The sequence below is a fragment of the Erigeron canadensis genome, chromosome 1 (genome assembly GCF_010389155.1).
Source record: "Erigeron canadensis isolate Cc75 chromosome 1, C_canadensis_v1, whole genome shotgun sequence".
Lineage (NCBI taxonomy): Eukaryota > Viridiplantae > Streptophyta > Magnoliopsida > Asterales > Asteraceae > Erigeron > Erigeron canadensis.
Genome location: NC_057761.1, coordinates 30,013,252 through 30,031,757, shown reverse-complemented (window position 1 = coordinate 30,031,757; position 18,506 = coordinate 30,013,252). Strand labels below are relative to the sequence as shown.

General features: G+C 30.7%; 1 protein-coding gene and 1 long non-coding RNA gene across 2 annotated transcripts; one reads left to right on the top strand and one right to left on the bottom strand.

Annotated features, from left to right (window-relative positions):
• Positions 1 to 2,143: 2,143 nt before the first annotated feature.
• LOC122585171 (zinc finger protein ZAT11-like) lies at positions 2,144 to 2,931 on the top strand. Its single transcript, XM_043757278.1, has one exon. It carries the CDS (start codon positions 2,281 to 2,283, stop codon positions 2,806 to 2,808), a length of 528 nt encoding a protein of 175 aa, XP_043613213.1. The 5' UTR covers positions 2,144 to 2,280; the 3' UTR covers positions 2,809 to 2,931.
• A 3,694-nt stretch (positions 2,932 to 6,625) lies between these two features.
• LOC122596793 lies at positions 6,626 to 10,581 on the bottom strand. Its single transcript, XR_006323384.1, has 3 exons — positions 10,528 to 10,581; positions 10,192 to 10,312; positions 6,626 to 6,649 (listed from the first exon to the last, which is right to left on the bottom strand). It is a non-coding gene; the product is annotated as an uncharacterized LOC122596793 (long non-coding RNA).
• Between the last annotated feature and the right edge of the window lie 7,925 nt (positions 10,582 to 18,506).

The following is an 18,506-nucleotide window of genomic DNA, read 5'->3' as shown; positions in this document are numbered from 1 at the left end:
CTTGTGGTTCTCGATCAATACATCACACGTTTCGTCATGGGATCCGACTTATTATTGTAAGACCAGAATTTAAAAGTTGATATTTGGACTATTCTTGGATGCATATGCCAGTCTGGTTAATTACTACTCGTAGTATTCTAGTAGTAAGTACTTTCCCATGTAATAGCATTTGTTCGAGTTATACTAAGAATACTTCTTAATTGATAAAGTAATAGCATTTGTTCGAGTTATACTAAGAATACTTCTTAATTGATAAAGTTTAAATGTTGATAATCATGAGGGGCTTAGGCAGTTAGGCGTAGGACGAAGTGAACGATCGACCGAGGTCCGAAATTTTAAGGGGCCCGACTTTTTTTTTTTTTTTTATGTATTTATATAAAAATATATGTTATTAATTAAGTCCGTTATAAATTTTAATACTTATCCAAAAATCAAATAATAGTACTTAACAAAAAAAAATTCACGTACCAATTTGCTATCATGTTTATTCTCTTATTAATTTAATTCAAAATTTCATAAGTCAAATTACGAGTATTTTTAAACTCACAGACGGACGATGCTCATCTAGTCATCCATTATTAGTTGCTTAGTTAGAAATTATCAACAGTGCCGTCTCTGAGGAATTATAGACTTCGGCCGAAAAATGAAAAAGGGGCCCCGGAGGATAAGTTCGATAATTAAGTGCCTACGTTTGACTTTTTGAGTCTTTTGCTTTCAACTTTGATTGAAAATATTTTTATTTGTATTATATAAAATTTGATATAACATATATGAATTGATTAAGTTTATATATGTATTTTTCATTAATATAACTATCATCAACTAATATATAACGAAGATATTTGCGGTAGTTTTTAAGATGTATGTTTACACACTATTCACATATACTCGACATGGGCATCTCGTGAATCAGAAGATGCTTTTTGATCCAGCTAAAAGGTATGGCCGCCTCTAATTTGAAAATGCCTTATTCTAACTCATCTTATACCAATATTATATCTACTACATACGAGTATAAATTTTTTCACAAAAACACTTTGTTGACTTGCGAACTTGCTTTGTTTTGAATTTTTTTTTTTTTTAATGTAATTACCATAATTATGTGTAACTCTTTATTTGTGAATTTACGTATGTGTATTTTTATTTATTTTTTTGAAAAAATAGATAGTTATGTTTAATGATTACCGGCAAAGGGACTAATTAATTTCGTGTTCTTTGATCCCTATTTCAAAACTAATGCTCCCTCTATTTAAAAATAGGTATTTTGTTATAACACGCATATAATAAAGTTTAGAGACGTGTAATCGTTGCAATGTTTAATAGCGTATTATCACTAATTTTATACAAACTTTAACAAATTAGTTGTATAATAAAGTATATCAATATCAACTATAAAACGGCAAAGTTAGTACTTAGTAGTGTATTCCTTTTTAAATAGATAAATATTTGATAAAAATCAAAATAAAAGGTAGAAATTTAAAATGACATTAGATATTTAGATGGATTGAGATCTTCTAAAGTTATAATAACTTTATAGGTAAAGTTAGAATGATCTAGACCTTTGAATTAAAATCAAATGTTAAGATTTAAAAATGATTTTTTAATATTGTCCATTGATTTTAATCCAATGGTCCACACTATTCAATTTTTCTTGTTAAATTTATTTTAAATTTAAAGGAACTTAATTATATTTGGATATACGCCATTGAATAAGTTGAGTAAACAAGTAAAAGTTGGAGCCTCTACTTTTTCGAGAACTATGACCTTTCTAGAATCCGTACAAGTCTCACTTGGGCAAGTAATCTTGAATTTTCGGCGGCTTCACGACTTACTCGTGGTCATGTCAGCCTTACGTTGTCCATGACGGCTGAGTCAGCTTCAGCTAACTACAACTTCCTACTTTTCACTTTCACACCTTCTTCCCTCCACTTGTCCACTTTACTACCCTCAACTGTTTATTTATTGTCAACTAAATCACGCCTCATCCTATACGTGTTCAGCTACCCTTTACCGTTCCCACAAGCAACTACGTGTCACTTTCGTCATCCACACTCTTTGGTCAAACTTAAAATAAGTCAACACTTAGACACCTATAAATGCCCCATTCCCCCAATCAACTCTCATTTCATTCAATCCAATTTCACTTTGATTACAACAAAACCACATTTTCTTTTTTCATTTCACACAAAAATCGTCATCAAGATTTATTTTTTACTTTTTGAAATCCTATCTTTATAATATACATATATTATACTTTCCTGTCCTTTGTCATTTTTAGAAATGGTGTATCTACCGATGAAGAGATCATCTAAAGAAGCTGAATTAGACTCGGCCATATCTAACATGGCCAATTGTTTGATGCTACTATCAAGAGGAAACTTGACGAACGAGCCATACCATAACTCACCAAGCCGAGTATTTGAATGTAAGACGTGTAACCGCCAATTCCCATCTTTTCAAGCTCTAGGTGGACATAGGGCTAGCCACAAGAGGCCTCGAGTCAATAATAATGATAGTGACTCACATGGCACGAACTTGGTGGCCACAAAGCCTAAATCACACGAGTGCTCGATTTGTGGGCTAGAATTTGCAATAGGGCAAGCCTTGGGTGGACATATGAGAAGACATAGAGCGACCACAACAAATGATAACCAATCTTCTGCATCGGTAGATTTATCGAATTCTGTAGTAAAAAATGTCAACAGTCGAAGAGTGTTTAGTTTAGATTTAAACTTGACGCCTTTGGAGAACAATTTGGAGTCTCCATACGAGAAGGTGGTTCCAACCACAATAGAGTTATTCGTATGATGGATTTTTTGATAGATCATTTACTATATATTGTTGTTACACATTTTTTCATATCTTTGTATCTTTATGTAAATTAAGTAAAGATTTTAATACATATAGAATAAAACAATTATGATTTGGATCTATTACAATATATCGTTTACATTTAGAGACAGGGTTCTTACAAAATGGCTAAAGGTACTCATTCTATCTCAGCTTCTCTATCTTGTTTAGGGATGAGTCTGTTTACATCTCATCTTTTTATGCCTTTTGGAAGAAAAAATTTGATATAAAACGTTGTTATTTTATTTGTTTTATTTTAATACGGAGTATATAAAATATCTATATATGTATACTTTGAGATGGATCGGAGCGTTTTTTATTCAACACTATAAGTCATACCGATGATGGCCGGTAATGTGAATCGTATCTAGATATATTCAGAAGACAAGTTCAAATTACGTGCGAGATAATGGGCTTATAATATTGTGTTTGAAATATTATTTTATATTTAGTTAAACGTTTTTATTAGAATGTTTATTATGAGTACTATATAAGTAATGAGATGAGAAGTGTCAATATTTTGAGCTGAAATGATTTAGATAAGAAGATGCAACTATATATTCTCTTCATCCGTGTGTCACTTTTAATATATATTATAAATTAAAATTATGTTATTTTGTGATATTTATCTATATTTCTCTTTTAGGGATTATGAAGTGTTTGTAAATTGCAAGTAAAAAGAAAGAGCTGAGAACACATAATAATCAACATGTACATTAATTCCATATATATCCACCTACCGTTATGAAAATATTAGTCGAACGATCTTCATAAAAATTGCAAGAATGGTCTATGAGCATTACTACTCTCTGAGTCTTAAGATGAAAGCTTAAGAGATTAATTGAATATGACCAGAATAGTGTCCGCGCGTTGCAGCATCAACGGTTTATAATGCGTGAAATGTCGCAACGGTAATACAAGTTGTTTAGGTTACCTTCATGAGATGCGGCGATAAGACATTAAACCGTAATTATCATTCTAAATATAAGTCGAGGATTAGATGCAAAAAATAATAAGTTGCAAAAATTAACCTTTTTAAATATATTTGTTAGGTTATTTAGGTATAGGTTGAAGATACTGAAACAAGTGATTGAATTTTCTAAAGTAGAGAAGCCATTTTGTTTTATAAAAAATTATAGATTAAGATTTCTCAAGTTTAATTCAAAATCAGCAAAGACAGGTCATTTGAACTTTTGTTATATATAGCGAAGAAAAATTAATAAACTAATAACAAAATTAAATTCACAATGAAGACCACATGTATATTTTCACTCATACATGCTAAATAAATTTGTTAATCTTGTGTAAGTATCTATAATATAACTAAAAGAGGGGGTTGGGGGTGATCGATGTCAAAGTAACGATCAAAAATAAACCTAAATACCTTATACTAAATAAGGTAAGTGGATATCGTTCGAATGAGTAACGTCTGTGGTTATAGTCAAGTTGTCACAATTTGAATTGGTTTGAGAATATTAAGAAAACTAATTTTGATCAACTAAAATGACAATGAAAATTAATTAACTAAACTTATACTAATTAAACTAAGCAATAATAAAATTAAAGTTATAGATAGTAATAAAAAAAAATACATCCATCCCGGCTCCTGGATAATTTAATAAACTAGTTCAACAAGCCTTGTGAATTATTTGTTCCAAATCACATAAACATAATTTGTTAAGTTAAAATAAACTATTTTTGGCACAACCTATGTTTACCACATAAACTTTCAAGTTGATTTCGGTATATCTATTTAATATATTTGAATTCTAATTTTTTAGTTTTAATTAATATATTTTGAGACTACTCGTCCATTGGACGGGTCTGAACCTTAGTATTATATGTATTATGTATAACGGTATAAGTATAAGCATATACTAAGTATTATATTTTATACAACCGTAAAGGTTTAGTTGAATTGAAGTAGCTTTACGTACATTAATGGTGCATCCAAAAAGTCTACATATGGAGCTATATATGCTATTGGAGTTTTTTGTTAATTTGGTTCAAGTTGACTACCAAATGCCCATAATGTTGACCTTTATCTTCAGAATTAATTAATTTTTTGAGGCATTATCTCCGCAAGAGAACTACCTCACATGCACTTTTGTAGTTACACTTCAATTATAGTTCGCAGAAAATTTTGTCCACTAATATATTGTTTTTGAAAAATGGCTTGTCAAGTTAGCACAGTTAAAATGATGTTGTACATAAAGTCATAAACATCCATGACGTGGTAACTTACAAGTCTGTTTAGCATGTTTCCTAATCACAAATGTCAATATTGTGATTTAATACATACGGACTAACTGTTTTCTTTTTTTTTTTCTAATAACAACGACTTTAAGATCTGCGATTGTCAATGTATAATACTTGCTTCTTTATGAAATATTGAATGTGATTAAGATCCTCATATTAGTTTTCAACACGATTCGTGATGTTAAATATATTTTGAAGAAAGTAAACAAATAATTAATTATAACAAGACTTAATTAATCTTCTGTTCATTATTTTTATAAAAGAAAAGTTGAGGGTATAGTATAGTATATGTTATCTTTATGATGCATTAAGGTAGTGAAAATAAGTTTATGAGTTGATAATTGATATGCATCAAAAAAAAAAAAGTTCAGAGAAGAAAACTAGAAAAGAATAAAGAAAAAGGACCATGGGGCATGGGGCCATATATTCAGCCCAACCCATATGGCCCATTCCGATGAGGTCTTCATTCAAGTGTTATTCAATTAATTAATTCTACCTTACGTCCTTACCTATTCGATTTCCCACATTTAAGAGAAATCACATCCAAATGTAACAAGTACACTTCATTGTTTGCGACTTTCCGTAGAGTAAATTTCTAACTATAGCAATGTTGGTGTCGTTAAACTGCAGCTAAGAATGTCGCAACACTTCTTTAAATTGTGAGTGGCTAAACGACAATTTCCTAGTAGTAAAAAGTATTAAACATACCACCAGCTTCAATTACTATCTGGTGTATTATTTATATTGTTTCTGTTTATGTATAGATTACTTTAGTATATGAAAAGATATTAGTTTTAATTGGTCTTTTTTAGATTAATCATACACCATTACTCGTGAGCGTAAATGCTACATGTGTGTACAAGCATGTGTAGACGAGCACCATAACCAAAAAGGCAAAAATCGACATATCGAGCTTCGTTAGCAATGTAGATGTGATAGAAATGACATAATATATAGTTGCACCAAAATGAAAATGATTTTCAGTATAATCCATTGAAAAACTTCTAAACGACGTGCGAGTGATTTGTGTTCCTCTTTCACTCACAAACATACTTTAGTCACTAATTTCTTATTGATTTCCTCGACTGTTTCATTGGTTGGTGGTATGGCCATTGAAAGATTGTGAGGACCTGTTTTCCCAATCCGGCCTCATGCCTCTAGCTAGTTGTCAATGCATTGTGTACGAGTATAAATTGTTTTTCCACTAATGTATTGTGTACGAGTATAAATTGTTTTTTCAAACTCCTTACACCATAGACGATAGTCACAAGTCCAGCATCCCATTGTAGTCTCCATGTCGCATTATTCCCCATTCAGCTATTATAGTCACTATACCTCCTTGTAATGTCCCTACTGCAAATATTAGAGCAACAAGAGAGATCTCTGCCGGGTATGACTTTAATGTAAATGTCTGCAAAAGATACTTTATTCGGTTAATAATTTAGTAATAAACAAGCTCGAACGCATTTTTCAAATGTTATTCCAAGTCGTGCATTTTTCAATTAATCAATTCTACCTTTATTATTGCATAGTATAGATTCTGGTCAGCAACATGCATGTATCAAAAACATGAAATGTTATTAGATTCATACTTCAAAACCCGTTTATTACAATGTATTCTAAATTTTAAGTTTAAAAGAAAATAAATGATATGATGAATAAGGAAAGAAAAGAAAAGAAATCATACACATAATGCATTCTTGACTTGAGAGAAAAAAGATGCATTCCCGAATTTAAAGTTATAAGATAAGAAATGAGAAAATTAAATAGGATAGGAAAGAAAAAGAAGTTATATACAAAAAATGCATTTCGAGTTGAAAAGAAAACGAAGGAAATGAAAAAAAAAAAAAACAAACACTAAAAAGTTAATTGCATTTTTGAGATTTTTAAGAAAAGGAAAAGAGAAAAAATTATAACTTTACAATCATCTTTTTCCTATTATTCTTGAATTGTAAGTTTTTATATGGGTAAATGAGTAACTTTTTAGTTTTTCTACTAAATTATGTCATATTTGGCTAGAAAAACTTAAATACAGAAGGGCTAAATTTTTATATTCTCTCCTTTTATTGCTTTTAAGAAAAGAAAAAAAACTCAAAGATACCTTTTTGGTTTTAATTTTTTCACTTTCTTTTACTTTCTTTTATAAAAACAATTCAAGAAAAGTAAATAAAAGGTTAATTATATTCTCGAGTTCAAAGAGAAAAAAAAGATATACTGTGAAAATATATCATTCTTATATACTTTAATAGATAAAGATTGAAGGATGGAGTGGTATTTTTTTTTACACATTTATCATTTTGTTTCCATCCAAATTATATCAAATTGCTAGAACTTAAAATCTCATGCTTTCCAAACATTTCTTTCTTTTCTTTTAAATTATATTCATGAATGGAGATTCAAAATAGTTTTTTTTATTTTTTATTTTTCTATCCCATAAAAAAAACTCAAGGATGCAGTGGTCAAGAGGATTATGATACATACTCTAAGAATCCAAGCACCAGTATCTTGAAAAAGTTTGAGATCGTCAATTTAGGCCTTCCTTTTATGTCATAATCAAATATCTATATTATGTCTAAAAGAGAAGGTTGGGGGTAAATTTTATACCCATTAAAACTCTTTCTATACCTAAAACTCTCTCCTAATTAATCTTGAGCCCCCCTTTTTTTCTAGATTTTTTAAATTTTTTTTTGATTGCTTGTTAAATTGATAATTTAAAACTCTATATAAATCTTTTTCAATCAAAACAAATCCTTTTATATTTTAAAGATATATAATATCTTTCAAAATCTCCTTATAAATTAATATATATATAAATACTATCCAATTACCCTATTTTTTCAATTATTATATATACAACCTAAATTTTTATTAATTATTCTCATTCTCATTCATATTATTTCTCCTTCCTATCTTAATTAAACAAATCAAGTTCAGTAAATTTCTCAATAAAAAACATACAGTTTTTTTTAAATCACCTTAATATTATTTTTGATATTTTGTTTGTGTTTGTTTATTATCTTGATATTGAACTGTTATGTTATTGTTATTTTTTATCTCTTTTAATTTAGTTTGTTGTCAATTGTAATTTGATTATGACTACTTCTTCTATTACAAAAGGGTTTACTCTTTCAAATGTATTTTGTTTATGTTTTGTTATTTTTCACCCGTTTTGTTATTTATTATTTTGATATTTACCTTTGATATATATATATATATATATATATAGTGGTGAAGCCAGGATTTTGTTTCAGAGTGGGCCAAAATGTCATGTAAATAGGAACTACCAACCGTTTAGCAAATCTTTAATTAGTATATTAGGGTGTCAGCACACTCCAAAAAGTAGTAACCATAAAAGTCTATTTAAGAACTAGGCCAAAAATATATTAGGATAGACCATGATTTAAAATCATGAAGAAAAAATAGTAGCTTACATTATACTAATATACATTTCGAGATAGGTTTTCGTCAAGTCTATTCTTATATAGCTCCGCATACAACCGACTACGAAAATATTATCATAACGATAAAGCATTGAAATTAAGTATATATTGCATTTTAATTCTAGCTTTTTATGTTTTAAATACTTCATCGTTATGTATATATGAAAAGAAATTTATATGAGCAAAATATAATCTTAAATAAGGGGTAAATTGATGTTTTATAAAGACTTATTATTTAAGCAAAATAGAAAAAAGTGGAGCTTTTGGGACTCGGGCCATGCAACTTCCGTCTCTGCGTGTGCAAGTGAATTCTTTAATCAAGCTCTTATTTGTTTTACGGGATGGGCCAATGGAACATATATCAAATTTTTATCAAATTATACATATGATTTTGAACATCATGGGAAGGCTTAGGATGGGCCTTGGCCCAGCCTGCTATCAAGGTGGCTCTCTCTCTCTCTCTATATATATATATACTAGGTCTTTTACCCGCATGATGTGCGGTTGCTTAAAAATATAGTTGAATTAAGTCGGCTAAAAGTTTAGAATGTCAACAATTATTAGTAATTTGTTTTTGTGTTTTATATACACTGATAAAAATTCATCTAAATATTATGTGGTGGCATCATGTATTCATACGTTTAACTTGTAGTTTTTGATGATAATTTATCAGTTTAAAGAAAGTTTTCACAATCTTAAAACCCTTTAGATTTTATCATGTTAACTATAACATTTGTTACTTGAAATCATATAAATTTTAACAATCAATTGATATTCTATTGCGGTTGTGATTTTATTAACTAAATAAAATGGTGCTTGTTTTTAGTTAAAAAGAAGATTTGATATTTAATATGACTGGTAATTGTTGTTAAAAAGAAATATGCCTAATAATCAAAAACTACCTTTTAAATATCTTTTTATCTTTGCCTAAAAATAATTGTCATTGAAGTTTACGATTTCTTTTATAATTTTATAAGATAAATAATTTTATTTAATTGTCAAATAACTGATATGATGTACCTAATTGTTATTTGAATGACAAGTTAACTCAAGAAAATGATGTTGTTAAGCTAACATTAAAAATAACATCATAAATAAAGTAAAAAGCAAAACAAAAAATTAAGTAACAATATTAAGGAAACATGGTTATGGTCTTATGGATGTCTCCATCTTACTAAAACATGAGGAAAAAGAAAATCAAAATATACTATGGAAGACAACAAAAAATTCTAAAATAACTTAGATATATAAACGAACCTTAGGATCGAAAACAAATTCTTTTTGTGTTTTGGAAAGTGAATCTTTTGGTAGGAAGAGAATTTTAAGAAATTTATTATGAATATATATTATGATTTGAAAGTGATCGAGTTTTACAATTGAAAACATATATTAGAGATATTTATTATTAAATAATATTGTAAAAAAATTATAAAGATGACACATAAACTTTTATCCCATGTGTCAATTTTTAAAAATAATTTTAAATTGAAGATGTCTTTAAAAAGCTAGGATTCCTACTGTTTTAATATGTATATAGATATTGAGACTATCTGTCTAACGGACGGGTCTGATGACTAGTATACACATAGAGATATCGATAGAGAGAGATAATTACATATAGGGCTAATAAAAGGAAAATTACCTCTCAAAATGATAGAGAGCGAAAGGGGCCATAACAAGGTGGCATTATGAGGTTCCATGTGTTGAGAAAATGTAATAGTTCATCCCATGATTAGGAGCAGCGTTCGCAATGATGCCCAGACCTGCATTCTTAAATTGCAAAATTACAACATACAAATAACTGAATAAGGCTTCAATTGTTTGAAGATGTTGCTGTGAAGTATTAAGATATATGCGTGTGTTTAAATGTATTTATATACGTTTTTGGCAAGTAAAACTGCATAAACTGAATGGAAAATGGAACTTAATGCTTTGACGATAAATATATAGTCACATTTATCATTTGGATATACACTACCTGGGCATTTTGGAAATGGCTTTCACAAGTTATCCTTGAGGCGTAACATCGGAGTCTTAGACCGCTATATGTTATTTAGTATGTCATATGCATTGTGTTTTATTGTTGTTCTAGAATAGATTCGTGTTTGCCAATATTCTTTTTTTTTTTCCTTCTCTTTTTGTAATTGGAGAAATTGATGTATGGTTTGGAACACAAGTACTATATTATCCTATATATAGTCCTATAGTATCTTCTATCAATTTTAAGTTAATAATTGAAACAGGATTGAAGAAATTTTAGTCAATTTATTTCTAAGCATTGCTTCTTGAAACATGTGGTCAACACTGGCCTTTTTCTTACTCTTGTTATCTATATACAGTACTATAATATCTTCTATCAATTTTATTTCTTTTTTGTGGCATGAGCGTAATCTTCATCAATTTCAAATGAAGAAAAAGATAGAAAGAGCAAGTGGTTGATATTATCATTTACACGGTGCGACTAAACCTTCTTTCGTATATGTTATAAGGAGTCTTAGAAGTTTGAATTGTTCCCAAAGAAAGGAACTTACCTCGTTTTCATTTAAAGAAAGAGGTTAGATGACGAGTTTTAAGACATGTTTGATCATCTGAGTTGCATTTTATATCTTATCTATAGTATATTATAATTTTTTTTTCCAACTATGAAATTAGCAACCCAAAATTATTTTTTTTATTTTTTTTTTTTCAAATTATTAGTTTTAAACTTTTCACCTAACATATGTATAATATACTCAATGAAATTATTTACAAAATATATGCTTTAACCTTTAAAATAATTACAGTATTTTTTAACATCCATTATTGTTATTTTAAATTTTTAATAGCACACCTCTAACAACACCATCAACCCGCCATCGCCATGGTTTTAATTTTTTACCCAAGTTATTCTCATGATAAAATTGCTTTAAAATAAAAATAGAATTACAAGATACAAAATAAAAAATAAAATGGGAGTTCCAATACTGTTTTGGATGAATTGATAGTATCAAAAATAGAAAAGAACTGCAAATCGAACCCTTGTCTGCTTCGCCTGTTGATTCCAACTTCCAACCCATTTGTTTGGTTTTAATAGTTGTGTGTGACACAAAAATACATTTCTATATAATTAATTAAATAATGGGTGTGAGGAAGCAGCCGCGTCTATCTCCTTTCAAGTTTCGTCTCCTCCGTTTTTTCCACAAATTGACAGGTCTTACTACTTATATTCACTAGTTAGCTACTTGTTTTTCTGTTTGTTTTGTTTCTTGTTCCAGTCCTCCTACCTTAAATCCCCCAAATATGGTTTTTCATATTTGAGAGTTAAGTTTCAGAATGAGGGTTGGGGATTTTGGCCTAGGTTATTATTAGTATTATTTTGTTTGCAAAAAACACCATTTTTAACTCATTTAAAAAAAAGGGCATTTTCTTTACTAGTGTTTTGCTAGGCTCATTGTTTCTTAAATTTTTAATAATGAAATAAGCTTACAAAACCATCCCCTGTATATGGTATTTTTGATGAAATGATCTTTTTGGCCGGGGGCTTATTTTATGGCTTAATGAGTTAATTCAATAAAGCCAGGCCTTTTTGTTTATTAATATTAGCCATAAAAATGTTGCTATACAAAAATGTGCCCCTGTATATCTATTTTATTCGGTATAAACCTTTTGGATGTTGTTCTAAGATGGTACACGGAATTAAAATAAAAATAACGATGCCCATATACGAACAACATTTGAAAATTTGATGTGTATTAATTCTTTAAAAACAACTACGTGGTGTATATTGGACCAGCATTTGAAAGTTTTGTGTGTATCGTATATAATTAAAAAGTATGTGGAGTGGTGCGATTGGAATATTATGTTACCTTGGTAAGTTTCCCCTTTATGAAGTGGGGTGTGTTCGCCTTAGTTAAAGTGGTAAAATGAATGGTTACTTAAGATAGGTTGTCCGATTGAGTAACAGGTCAGGTCAGCTTGTGTCAACGGTCACGTTGGGTAACGGGTCAGGTAATTTTTTTGCTGGTTTTAATTTTTTTTTTTTTTCTTTGGGGGGGGGGGGGGGTGTTTAAAATTAGGTCAGTGTATATGGATATTAAAAAATACTATTAAGTCGTACAATTATTCACGAAGAGTTTTTGATGTTATGAAAATAATGCATGATGATATCATTACTATTGTCGTTTAACATATCTTCCTCAGTAAATGATAACTCATTCCAGGCATTGGCCTAAATTGTAAATGATCTACAACTCTACAAGAGTCTATAATTATACATGGGCTGCAAATTACACTTTAATATACTGATTTCAGTTTTTAGGAAATGTGGGTAAATCATGGAGTTTCGTTACAAGTCTCAATGATGATTTGAGAATCAAGGTTATGGACAATTATATAACTGACATAGGCTTTTTTTATGATTTAATGGTGTGACTGTCTGTAGATCAAATAAGCAAATTGGTGTTTATGGGAATATGGGATTTAGATATCACAAAATTATAACATGTATTCATGAGAATTTTAACGTTTACGTGTCTCCAAATGATAAATATTTGTATGCTCTCTTTAAAAACGTATAGTTATAACACGTGTCCATGAAGTGACATGAACACTCTTGAGCTACAATCTTTGCATAGATGTAGAAACTAGATGTTACTTTTTGAGGGCGAGAAAATTATCCATAACTCACATTGTCTTAATTGGTATTTTATGTTACCTTTTCATTGCAATCTTCCGGGGTATTAATGGTATTGCATATAGTGCTATGCTCCTCAGGAATTTCTATAAAGAATGCTCATGATTACAAAGAGGATCAGCCAAGTTTGAGCAACCTCCCTGATGATGTTTTATGCAACAACATAGTAATGCGGTTACCTGCAAAACTTGTTGCTCGAATGAGGTGCGTCTCCAAATCATGGAATGCTCTTTTATCTCACCCATCTTTCATAAAATCCCACCTTGATCATTCAATGTATAATAACAACAAGGATGAAGAAATTCTCATGGTTTTTAAGGAGCATTTTTCTTTTTGCAATAAACCAGTCAAAGAACATCCAATCACAGTACACGGGTCTCGATCTCCCCATCACCAGCTCACTAGTGTCTTTAAACTCCCTATTTATGTAAAGTATACCCCCTGTCTTGTTATTGGTTCGGTTAATGGCTTAGTATGCTATGCAAACAATGCATATCATACTCCTGCTATCACCATTTGGAACCGTCTCTTTCTGCCTTGTTACCTCTTCCACTATCTACTCTAATTCCCAACTCCTCACATGTTTATAGTAACCTTTTACGGTTTGGGTATGATCCCAAAACTGATGATTACATAGTTGTTAAGCTTACGGGCAATGGTACAGGATCTAGAGTCTCATGTTATGCATGTGTTTTATCATTTAAAACCTGGCTGAAGGTTGAGGTGTATAGTATGAGGAAGCGTTATTGGAAATCAATCGCTCAAAGCTTTCCATCACACATTAAATGCATTTTCTATCAAAATGAAGTTTGTACTGATGGGCAGAATGGACATATTCATTGGCTTTGCTATATTGATGAGGGGATGACTAGAGAAACGATAGTTGCATTTGATTTAAATATGGAAACTTTCAATGAGATATCTCTTCCTGCTACAATACAACATTATGATGAACATCGATCACTTGTTTTGGGTATTATGTCTGGAAAACTTTGTTAGACGGTGCGTGTGAGGTTTGGGTGATGGACGGGTATGGGGTGGCTGAATCCTGGGCGATATACCATGTTTTCCCACATCATGCTGGTATTAAAAGACCAATTGGATTCACAATGAATAACGACCTCCTTTATGAAGCTGATGATAAGCCTCTAGCTCTGTACAATATGGTTACAGCTAATGTGAAATTGTTTAAGATGAGAGCGTCCGCTCGGGGTAGGTTCCTTAACGGAACTAAAGTTGTTCCGTATGTTGACAGTCTTGTTTGGGTAGCATGCGATCAACGTTTCTTCACTAGCAGCGGAAAAGAAAGACTACGGTGAAGCTGGTTGATAAAAAGATCGGCTACAGGAGGCAAGACATCATATTAATCTCGTTTATCTTTTGTTAGTACATTGTTGCATTAGACTATGCTTCTTTAGTTTCTTTTATTATATCTATCATTAGCATTTTAATTTCCGTTTCTTTTAACCAAGATGGTTGTGGATGGAAATCTAATGGTAGAAATTAGTTTACTGTTACGTAATGAGACTAATTTATGGATACTAATCTTGGTTAAACACTAATTTAGATTGTAAAATGGTATATTATAAACACCAGAACTCTGTTTCTTGATTGTGTTTTTCGATTTTCCACATTGGCGTGTCTTCATTTTTTGCATCATAGTTTTTGTTTAGGAAATCATATAAACTATTTGAAAAAAAAAAGAGGTAGCTGCTGGAGTAGCCTGATATTGGCAACAGGGGCAAAGTCTTTTCAAATTTAATGACTAATGTCTTTTTGCTTGCGAGTACAAGTAATTTGATACTAATTGCAACGTAAGTATCTGGTGATACAATTGAATGTGAAATGAATGAAAATATATATTGGCCTGAAATGATGAAGAATTCACAGGAAATGATGAAGTACTACTCGCTATTTTGCCAAAAAAAATTGTAAGTATTTATAATTGAACAATGAATGAATAAAATTAATTAGATAAAAAAACATGCTCTAATACCATAACAAAATAGAGAGTTTGGAGAAATTTTCATAGAATCCAATAAAATGTATACACTAACCAAACTAAAGCTACGTCTTTATTACTTAAGTAACAACACTATATATGTACATGTCCATTGTCCATATTTACATATCTACAAAATTAAACAAGTTGATATGTGCAAATGATATTCACAACTTAATTTGTTATATTAACAAAGCTAATAAAGGTTAGTCGTTTACGTTCTAGCTTTATGTTCCCCACTCTATAACATCTTTTATTGTTTGTCTACTCATGGGTTCGATCCTCATCCCATGCAAAGGTTGGAAGACCTTTTCTACCATTTAGATAGAAACTGGAAGCAGCCTATCTACTTAGGTAGAGGTAAGGTCTGCCTATATCTTAACCTACCCCATACACCGTCGAGGTATTGGGGCTCAAAACCCGCAGAAGACGGCACTGAGGCAGTAACTTACTTTACTTACTTCTATTCGATTATGTGCAAATGATATTCAAACTTTCACTGATTTCAAAAGTATAGCTCTATAGAGTAGCCATAATCTTTGTTCTTTGACCAAAAAGTGTGTTTGATTATTTAAGTGTCGTAGTGATATTTTTGTCATTAAATTGCATGTGTGACAATTTGTATAATTGTGAGGGTGATTCCACAACATGATCTTTTGCCAGACAGTATGATGGGCACATCTTTGATATGTCGTCAAAATAATTGGGTTTCATTCCTGAACAGATAAAATATTTATCATAAGATCATCATATGATATTAAAAAAGTAAAAAACACTCCACTAAGTAAATTTGAGCTTTAGAAAGTGATTTGACTATGATAAGTTAAAATATAGTTAACTGGATCTTTTGCTTTATAATGTTTTATAAAAAATAGCATCCCATCAATTCACTTATCAATGTATATTAACATATAACTTTCATAATCTAAGCTTATTATATACACGAAAAATACAAATTCAATACGATCTAACAGTTTCATTTAATATGTGATTGTTGAATTGTAGCTATAGGTTCAAATAATGATTTATGACACAAATGAACCAAGTTATGGTGATTTTCAAGATGTAGAAGGGAGGAACGTTTAGTTGGGAGTTTTTCCTCCTACTAGGTATTGAGGGCGAGGAGCTCTCTAGCGCAGATCCGGTTAAAACAGCGTAATTTAGATCCTTTGTTACGAGTAAATGATCTACATCTTTCAAAAAAATAAAAAGAAAGAAGGAACGTTTGGCTAGACATACACAAGAAGTTTGTAAAAGTTGAATTAATTAATATATTTTAGTCATCTTTGACTTCTAATTAATTTGGAGAAAGGCTTTAACCATAAATTCATTATAGTTTGACGGTGGGCTTTTCTTAATAAAGCCGTATGTGGGCTTTCAAATGAGAATTCAATAAAGATAGCCATGAAATTTAATAAATTATAGATTGAGTTTATAAGAAGGTCACGTGGGATATACAATACACAATTAATTTATAACCTATCGACGGACGAACGGGAGGGAGCCGCAAAAGATATCCGTCATATTCTTGAGGTATTTTTACGAAGGCAGCAACATTCGATCACCACAAACACAACCACAATCTGGTTTGAATTATTCTTTCTTTTGCTTTTAGTATATCATAGCTTAAACAATGAAACTTTTTACATTAGTTTTTGTTTTTGTTAATTTAGTTTTGAGTAGCTAAATATTTCATCATCTAATGAGAAATGATATGATAAATAATGTTGCATGATTATATAAATTCAAATTGATCCGTTTAACGTTATGTCATGATCTTAGTATATTTAATCTGTCACTTATCTATTGATTTATTGGTAACTTATGCATGATTTTTAGTGGTAGCTAGATTATGTGTTTGTTATTTCAATTGGTTTGGTAGAATTAATTGGCTCTAATCTATGGTAGTGCGTTAGAGAACAATCATTGATAATAAGATTAAACGTGTTAATAGTTTGGTAGAATCGGTAGACATAATTTTTAGATAATAACAAAACAAATTAATTAGTTAGGGATATTTTAATAGACGTCAGGTAGTAGCCGGTCTTTATCATTGAAACAATTGGTTAATGGATTGTTTGGTTGATGGATGGTCTTGATTGATTGTTGGATGGTTTATGCATATGATTGTGATGTTGTGATTATTAGGATAGTTGTGCATACATGGAAGTTGATTATGCCTTCAAAGGGTTTGAGATGTGGTGGGAAGGCTACGGGTGACCCTATATATAAGCATCGAGAACTCATTGAAAGTAGAATCCTCCTAAGTGTATGTACGTATTGTGTTGGTTGGTTTGATGGTTTGATGATTGATGGACTTGTGATTGAAACAAGCACGCATATGAAATGGTATGAATGTTAATGAGACGAATAAGTACATCGGAGTGTATAGACGTATGCACTTGTGTTGAATTGATGAAACGTACATGGACATCCGGGTATTTAGACGTGTATACACCGATGATTTTGAGATGCCACATTGTTCATTGTGATGACATGTGAGTATCGTTGCATTGTGTGGGGCGCACACGGACTCCAAGTATGTAGTCACACATACTTGCATTTGATTATTGTTGACAGGCACATGATATACATTCATACATTGCTTGATCATGTCTCATGCACATATACTTTATGCATCCTTATTGTTTCGCATATTCTTTGATATTGACATCACTTATGCATGGTTGTGACACACATTCCTCATCATTGTTGATACACTATTGGCTTGGTATGTGACGAGGTTTACTATCAGTTTACCTACCTTGGTTGACTTTGTGCCGTGTAAAGGCTACTTGTAAGACATTACTTACTTTTCCTTGTACATATTGTGATTGTTGACGATGGTTCCTTGTGATCCATTACTACGAACTCACTAACCTGGTGTTGACTTTGTTTAGTACACTTTTCAGGTAATCTTGTGAATCTAAGTCGTGATGGTTGGTTGATGCTGGTGCTTGGGCTTAGACTTACATTGATCCAGGATTCATTCGTTCCAATTTATGCATTTTGTATTTGATTGTTGATGTTGGATTCACCGAGTCCCTTTTTGTTCATATAGTTCATGTTCTACGATAATCCCATGCATACGCTATATCTTTTCAGTAATATTTCGAGTCTAGCTTGGGGTGTTACACTATTAATTAATAAACACATATTTTAACTCTTTAATTATTGTTTATTAATTATGTCGTGATCATATTAATCAATATACTACACTTAATATATTAATTAACTAGATTATTGTCCCGCGTAATACGCAAGTAAGTATATTTTTATACTT

What these genes read in the sequence shown, in the direction of transcription:
- LOC122585171 (XM_043757278.1), top strand. Translation starts at nt 2,281, where the DNA reads ATGGTGTATCTACCGATGAAGAGATCATCTAAAGAAGCTGAATTAGAC.